The sequence below is a fragment of the Aphelocoma coerulescens genome, chromosome 2 (assembly GCF_041296385.1).
Source record: "Aphelocoma coerulescens isolate FSJ_1873_10779 chromosome 2, UR_Acoe_1.0, whole genome shotgun sequence".
NCBI classification, from domain to species: Eukaryota; Metazoa; Chordata; class Aves; order Passeriformes; family Corvidae; genus Aphelocoma; species Aphelocoma coerulescens.
The window spans coordinates 43,872,404-43,881,001 of NC_091015.1; the positions used below are offsets into that span (position 1 = coordinate 43,872,404).

General features: G+C 46.7%; 1 protein-coding gene across 2 annotated transcripts; it reads left to right on the plus strand.

Annotated features, from left to right (window-relative positions):
* The first annotated feature begins 224 nt into the window (after positions 1-224).
* PRR15 (proline rich 15) lies at positions 225-4,269 on the plus strand. Of its 2 annotated transcripts, none has more exons than XM_069007198.1 (2): positions 225-359; positions 851-4,269. In XM_069007198.1, the coding sequence occupies exon 2, from the start codon at positions 860-862 to the stop codon at positions 1,220-1,222; it is 363 nt and encodes a 120-aa protein (XP_068863299.1). In that variant the 5' UTR covers positions 225-359; positions 851-859; the 3' UTR covers positions 1,223-4,269. The 2 variants fall into 2 exon arrangements, with proteins under 2 accessions (XP_068863299.1, XP_068863300.1); XM_069007199.1 differs by lacking the exon at positions 225-359 and adding an exon at positions 402-505.
* Positions 4,270-8,598: the final 4,329 nt, after the last annotated feature.

Here is an 8,598-nt window from a genome sequence, read left to right on the forward strand (position 1 = left end):
TTCCCCCTGTCTCTCCTCCGCCGGGTCTGACTGCAGGGCACACCGACCCTCCTCCTTGCAGCCCCACGGACTCGGGGCCGGCCCCTCCTACCCCGTCGCGCGGGAGCCGGGCAGGTGAGCGGGAGCCGCCCGGCCCCGGGGCTGGCCGGGCCACCGCTCCGCCCACGGGGGCGAGCCGCGGGGCCGGCCGGCACCTGCCGCCGCTCCGCACCGCCCCGCACAGCCGCCCGGCCGCCCTCCCCGCCGGCCGCTGCCCTCCTTCCCCGCCGCGCCGGGGGACCGCGGGGCCGTGCGGCGGCGGTGGCCGCGCTTCCCGTGGGGCAGGAGTGCGCTCCCGCAGCGCCGGGCGGGCGCCGCAGGTCAGTGTCGCCTCCCGTACCTGTTGCGCAGGGAGCTGGGGGCGGGGAGAGGAGGGAGGGAGAGAGAGAGAGAGGAGCCCCATCGCGGGAGCTCCAGGACGCCCCGGGCTCCCGGCCTCCTCTCGCGGGGAGGCAGCAGCCCCAAGGTACCAGACCTCGGGTCTCCTTCTGGGGATGGGGGGTGGCGAGTGCAGGGAGTGGGTCCCGCGGCTCAGCTCCGGGGCTTTATTCACCTGTGACTGTGCGAGCCGCGCACGGAGGCGGGCGGCGCTTCCGAGCCGCTCGACGGGGCGCAGAACGTCCCCCCCGTGCCCGCCCGGCCGCCGGCGCAGGACCCGTCCCTCCCCGCTGCCCGCTCCCGGGCGCCGGGCACACCTCCCCGGCAGCGCTGCCCGCCCCCCGGTGCTGGGCAAGAGGGGTCCCGGCGCCGCCCGAGCGGGGAGGCGGTGTGCCCAGCTGCCAACCTGCCCTCGCCCTCTTCTTCCCCGCAGGAGCCCGAGATGGCGGACAGCGCCGCGGCCACCGCCGCTCCTCGGGCCGGCGTGAAGAGCTCGGCGGGGCCCTGGTGGAAATCGCTGACCAGTAAGAAGAAGCACAAGGAAGCGGCGGTAGCCCCTCCGCACCCCGCCGCCAGCGAGACCCCCACCGACCCCCCCAGCCCCGACGGGCGGGAGGAGCAGCCCCCTCCTTTCGGCACCGGCGATGCCGCGGGAACGGGAGTCGGCAGCCGGCGGAGCCTCCGAGTGTCGCACTCGGGCCGCTTCAAGGAGCGGCGGAAGGTGCGCACCTCGCTGCTGGCCGACAGCCCCGAGGTCTTCGACGGCGGCGGCGCACCAAGCCATGCCGCCCAAGGGGCCGAGTAGCCCGGGAGGACATTGCCGAGGAGCTGCCACTGGATGAGCGGCCGGAGAACTGGCGGGACAGCCGGCCGGAGTCAGTGACTGCCCCACAGCTGTGCTCGGACCCATGCTTGGTGACCTGTAGGCGTGCGGCAGCGGCCTGCCGGACACTGCGGGGAGCCCGGCACCGCTGCCGGGCCAGGGACTCGCGTGTTGTGTTACATGAGCACCGCCAATACCATACCCCCGGATGACGGGACGATGTGATTGTCTTTAAAAAAAACCACAAATAAACACCCCACTCCCTGTACTGTGGTGAGCGGACTCAAAGGTGCTATCCCAAGGCCGATGGTGGGGTCTCTGAACCTTCCCGCAGCCCTTGCCAGGAGCCAACGTGTTGACTTCTGAGGCCTGTGACCCAGCTCCTTTTGGCTCTCAAGCCGAGGAGGCGCTTTGCTGCTTTCATCTCACAAGATGTCTTATCGAAGGAAGGGGGGAACAAAGTGCTCTTATCTAATTTCAGGGCCGAGGACCTCCGGCGGTGCCGAAAGCGCGCCTGTCCTGCCGCTAGCCACGAACACATCCTCCGCCCCCCACGGGGGTCAAAAGAGAGGTATTGTGAGGGGCAGGCTCTTGGGCTCTTGCATTCCCTCGTGTCCCACATCAGATCACATTTACACATGGAAAAGGCAGGACCATGCTGGTGTTCTCCCTCTTCTTACTGTGTTGTTGAGCAGATGTTTCAGAGACTGGTCCCTCATAGTTATGTTCAGAAGGAGGCCCATGTTGTCTAGCAATTCGCACTATTTATCCAGGGGATACATGATTTTTGCATAATTGGTGATAACTGGCATAATGAAGCTCCAATGAAGAACTTGTGTGATAAGATGCAAACATTGTTCTGGGAGATGAGACCAGCCCTGGAGAGCACAAGCAGGGTTGCAGTTCTAATGTGGAAATAGGCTTGGGCCCCACTGGAAGTGTTTACTGTTTACCATGTCCAAGGCTTTTGAAGCAAGGTTAAGTGCCCCAGGATTTCTTATTATGGTGAGATAATTTGCTTTCACTTGAGCAGTTATCTGCTCCCTCTAAGTGCTCTTGGATTTTTGGACGAGTAAATATAAGCCAGATTTGTACTGGTGGTGTGCCTTACAGAGCAAAATTAGTTAAAAATACTTGGCAATTATACGTTTCTTAATAGTAGGTGATGTAGCAACAACTGACTTATTTATTTTAAAAGCATTTGCAATATACTTTATATTATTAAAATGGTTTTAGACCTTTTCTGAATACAAGATACTACATAATGGCAGGGACTGAAGATTATTTCCAAACAGTCAGGTATTTTGCAGTTATGATTTTGTTTGGTTGTAACTAATCATTTGCGGTCAATTAAAAATAAAAACTGACTGGAAAGGAAATAAGAACTGAGTTCCAGTTGAAAATATGGATTAAACCAGCCACTGACAATCACTGAAATGATGCACTAGATGCTGGGCAAGTGCCCCATGGTTCAATGTGCACAATAATATGTAATGAACCTTGAAAGCTCCTGTGCAATAAACTCAAGACAACCTAACTGCTGAGGTGCTCACTGGTCATTCACTCCTTCAGACTCTGGAACCCGAGGACAAAGGGACTGTAGCATCAAATCGATTTCCATGAAAGCTTTTTTTTTTTTTCACCCACTGTGTAGATACATGCTTTTTAAATTTCATTTAGTAAAACTACAAGGTACTGGATTTGGACTGCCTTTTTATGTTGTTGACTCCATGCTGAGCAAGCAAAGATCTGGGGCAGGGTGAGGGGAGCTCTTTAAACTTTCTCCTCAGAGGTGCTTTTCTTATGGGAGGCCTCTTCAGTCAAGGGGCATCTGAAATTCTTTTCTTGAGAAGAAGCAATTGGAGCAAACCTATTCTTGGAAAAAGGGGGGTGAGAGAGAAGGAGGAAAGTTTAAAAGCTGGAAACAGAGAGGTGGATAAAGAAGAACCATATTCCAGTTACAGTTAACCCAGAATGCGAGTGAGGGGGAAGGAGGCAGAAAGGGATGGCTTTCCTGCCAGGGTTGTCATACTACCTTTGGAAGGCAAACTGTTCATGTTTGTTACAGGCAGAAACAGTCTGCCTGTATTTATGTATTCAATGGTCCAAAGAAACATTTCTTAACTCCTGTATCTGGTTTGGTGTGAGTTCCTCAGAACTACCCAGAGGCTGGAGAATGAATTCAGACTATTGTTTTATATAGCTCATGTAGATGCTTTTCTGTGTTTTTAATACTTTCACTTTTGTGAAAATACAGTTTCCTCCTCTCTTCTGTACCTCAAAGCTGCCTTGTTCTACAATGAACCTTCTGTTTGCTCTTTGGAAATGCCTCAGGTTTGTTAGTTGCAAATCTTTACCTAGGCACAAGAAATCTCCAGTTTGGGTTTTATTTGAGAAGTCTGGTGTGCTGCTGCTAAGATTCAGTATCAATACTGGTTAATATGGGACTAAATATTAGCCATGTCTTAATCCTTGCATATGATACTTTCATCTTGGAAATTTGGTCAGAATATGAAGTCAGTAAACACATGTAAAATGCCTCACAGCCCTCCTCCATCTTTATCCTGACCTTGAGCTGTGGGAAGGAGACGTAATTCTATCTTCCTGCTCAGTCAAATCCTTGCTTCAATGAATATGATAGCAGCCACTGAAAAACTAGATCCATGAGAAAAGGGGCTGACTGCCTCGTCTCACTTTCCTCACCCTCTGTGACAGCAATACCTGCAGCTTAGTGCTCACCCATGTACCAGGAGGAGGGAAAAGGCCTCTTGGCCATAACCAGCCTGTTGCACAGAATCAGTCCTCTTGTTTCTCAGCCTGAGCACCAAATAAAGCTTAAGTAATCTGTACACATGTACATGAATTAAGCTGATACAGAAAAAAACCCTTGGCATTTTATGGAGCACCTGAATTATTTTTTTTAACCCTTGAAATGGAAATCGTTTCTTATGTATTGGACAATACTTGCTCTGTTGTAACAATAGTACATTTCTGGGCATTGAATTATTAAAAGGCAGTTTGCACTCTTAGTGTGGGTATTTTTCTCATCTTCTTTATAAAGATGATGCATCAGAAAGTAAGTTGAGGAAATAGGGTGACTGAAAAAATAAACTTGCAGTTTATTTTTAAAAGCAAACAGTGACATATTGACAAAATAAGTGGAAATAAGCAGATGAGGTGAACCTCAGTGGCGTCAGTTCTAGTGCAATTTTCTTAATATTATCCCAGATACTAAGGATTGCTGGTTTGAGCCAAAAAATAAATATTTAGCAAATAGAGAACTTTTCAAATAAACTTGCAAAGTATATGCTTGCTTATTCCTGCTCTTCCCAAAACTAAAAATAAATCTGAGTGGTTGCCTGGTGAATCATTCCCTGCTATTGTAGGTTGGTCAGTCTGGACCTCAACACAGATTATAGGGAGCACCTGCAGAAAATGATCCTAAATTGGAAACGCTGGAATAAATGCCTTGAAAGCCTCAAGACTTCTAACCTCAGATGTTATGTCAGGGTATGACTTAAACTGAACTGAGAGAATGGAGCAGGGACCTTACTATGTAGGGGAAGAGTCTTCATTGTTTGGAGGTTTTGATATTTGGGGGGGGGGGGGGAAGAGGGTTGTGGGCTTTTTTAGTTTGGTTTTGGGGTTTTTTTTGGTTTGGGGTTTTTAGGGGTTTTAGGGGTTTTTATGGCAGTGGTGGTGGTTTTTTTGGCTTGGGGTTTTTTTAGTTCTCTCTTCACTGCAGTGCCACCAGTGATAATTTTATATTTAAAATATCAAGTCTCTTGTCCCTTAGCAAGATAACCTCATATGAAGGCTAAAATCTGAAGGACAGAACTCCTGGCCTTGGCCTGGCCAGCGCAGCTGGATGCTCCACCTTAAAGCCCATGTTTAATTTGGCTCATTTAAGCAGCTGGTATCTCATTGGAAGGCAAGCTGTTTCCAGTGTACACACGAACTGGAAGCTCATTTTGCTGCCTCTTGGGATTCTATCTGGTAGAACAAAACAAAGAAACCCAAACCTGGTATTTTCTAAGATGCCTTTTAAAAGCTGGGGCAAGAGAGGGTTGGTTATAGAATGATATTTGAGACCATATAATTACACTGTTTCCAAAAGCAAACCTTTCCCCTTCATCACTAATTTATTATAAATAAGTTGGGAGACCTGCTGGCTGTGATTTTTCATTTCAGAATACAACAAAAGAGAGAAAGTTGCTCAGTTTTATAGACACCAGAAGTAGTGAAGTAGTTTACCAGTTTTATCCTTAATGACACATCTGAAATTCACAAGTAGCTCTAAGAAACAGTATTTGAATGTAGTCCTCAACTAAAGCATATTGATTAGCAGCTGCAGCTTATGAATTTGATTTACTGCCCATTTTATCTAGATAAAGGAATATAACATCAGCTAACACGTGTTTTGGGGATAGCAAGTGGTTTTCCATGATAGCTGTAAGGCATAGTTTTAAACAAAAAATCTACCCTAGTGAGTAATCCTCATCAGATCTAAACATCATGTTTTCTTGCAAGTAAAATGAGATAGAATGGTTTTCTTCAGGGTATTAGTTACCAGACTATCGGGTGTTTTGGGATGTGGGAAATAGGCTTGATTCTCAGACACAAGCCTGTGTGTTCTGTGAATCTTCTGCTGCCTGTTTGCAATGTCTCAGGTCTTTCCCCTCATCCAAAGTTATTGTTTATCGTGCTAGTTCCTTTTACATCAGGAGGTAAACAGCATGACTCTCCCCATTACCGAAAATAAGAACCATAACTGTATGCCTGTTGAAGAGAAAAATTACAAGTAGTGTGCACTTGAACTTTGGTTACTCACTTTTTTTTTTTCCCACTGCTGACTTAAGTTCATTTTGCTTTCCAGGTCTGTTTTATCCTCAGTCTGTAAATGTTTCAGCAGATAAACTGTCTGCTGATCTCACAGGAGCTTCTCAGTGACAGGAGAGTGGGCAGCACTTCAGTGGCCAAAGGAAAAGTTAAAATAGATCTATTTCTGGGTTCTTTCCCGCTGAATTTTATGAACAGGAGCAGAACTGAGCCTTAGTTTTGATTCTGGAACTATGACTACCTGGGAAACAGAAGGAGCCTCATAGTCTGCGCATTCTTGGTTGTGTTTATCTTGGCATGTGCTTTCAGTGACAAGTTTCCAAAAACCAGAACTGGTTCACCTGTCCTGTTTAACATCATTGGGTTCAGGACTAGGACCATGGTGTAAACTTCAAAGAGAAATCCTGCCAACAGTACTTCCTAGAAATGCTGTAGCTCAGACCTCTGCAAAAAGGAGGAGGAGGAGAGAAAAACGTATTTTCTGACTTCTCTATTCTTGTGTTCCTTTCTTGGTATACCAGTGCTAAAACAATCTCCCTGCTAGACCCTAAAACAGCTAGAGAAGTAGAGTTTGTGAAATAGGCAGATGTACAGAATATACAAGGACAGCATTTTGCCCTGGCATGCATTTAAGGAAGAGACAAACCCACGGCTAGATACTGCACTGGGCATTTAGAGGTAGTTTAATTCTTCCTGCAAGGCTGGCAAGTTATGTTTTGTTCCTGGCTCCATTCTCAGCTGACTAACAGTAGATAGGAAAATGCCTCTAGGTAATATATTAGCTATCACAGGTGTTAATTAACATCTGCTGAATTGCCTCTGAAATGGCAAAGAGTGAAAAAGTGAAGAATCACCTTAGAACAACAAACATTCCTGACCATGACTGAAATCACATAAGTTTTGGAAAGCTGAGGCCCCATTTTAAATGATCAGTTGAAGCACTTAAAATATTATCTGGTTTTGTTGATGACAGCTATTTTTCCTTAATCTGTATATTTTTCTTTTTCTGCTGTAATAGTTTGCCATACAGATACCTTTTTAATGAGTATTCTTACACACTTACCTCTCTAGTTTTATTGATTGCTGTTCACTTTTTTTCCTGCTGAAACAGGAATTTGGCTGAGCTTATCACCTGAAAAAAGTTTCCATAAAATTTGAAGATATACTTATGACTTATGCATAAACCTAAACTCAAACTCGTAACAATACCTTGCAGTAGTGGCGAGCTCTGGAGAAGTGAGTTCACCTGAAGACTGATTCTTTCATCTTCCTGGAAAGAAGCATGCATCATTCCTACTTTAAAGAAAGGAAATGCAGGATATAGGGCTAATGTAAAGCTTCTAAATGTGTGAACAAAATTATGCATTAAGTCTGAGAATAGAAATCAGACTGTGCCAAAACTACCTAAGAAAACCAAGGTGTAATAAGCGGTGGCAAGAATGTCAAATGTGCTTTCTAAAGTTTTAGACCTCTGAGAGGAACCTTTGGGTATGTGGGAGTTTTAACATGACTTAAACTTAGCACATCATTGCACAGCATCTTCTAGGGCATGGCTGAGACTTCAACGAGAACCAGGGATGGGCAGAAGGGGAATTGCATCTGTGGCATTGGCATCCCACTTGCACACATAGGAAAAACAATTTAGTTATATCCTAAGATGTGTATGTAAACCAGTGAGATTGTGTGGGAATATGTCTCCCCTCCTGCACCTGCCGATTTCCAGTGTGGTCAAAGGGTCACACTGACAAAGGCATTGAGGTGTCTGATTCCATTTACTTCAGTGGTGTCTCAGTACCCTTGTGGCTCTAAGCTTCAGTAAAACCTCATAAAAAAGGGACTGTAATTACACAAAACTGTCAAAATTTTATTAGATGAGAAGGTTAAAAAGGAAAATTTCTGGTTTATTTACCAATGCAAATGGAGTTAACAATGCAAAAGAGCTGCCTAATATCACATGTATTCTTTATTCTGTATTTTCAGCTGTTTGTGCTGAAGCAGTGTAGCTGCTTTCTCCCCTCCTCCCTGGTATATTCTTGCTTTCCAGCTGCTATTTGATCTTTTCCAGTCTCGACTTGAAATTATTCCTTACAGAACCTCAGCCCCGTGTAGCATTTCGGCAGGGCTATTGTTCTTTTGTCCACTGCCTGTAGATCAGCTTTTGCTGCTAAACAGCTTCTTTATAAATCCCAATGGAACCTTCTCTTGTGCTTTTGTTTGCTTTGAGAACAAGACCAAAGGTTGAAGAGAGTTTTAAGTCCTGAGGTGTGCGGAGCCCCTCCATCCCTGCCCGTGTTTCTGTGTTAGTTACTGCTTTGGCCTTTACCTGTCTTGCTTGCCCCAGGATGGGGCACACCCTCACATAGCACAATACAAACCCTTTCAATTAAGAGCTGTTCAAGCTCTTTTTTAAAGTATTTGCTTCAACAAATGCCCATGTCAAGCAGCAGTCATACGACGCCTTGTGAAACCATTTAATCCAGAGTAGGAACCAGCAGTACAATTTTAACTTGTTTTTGGGT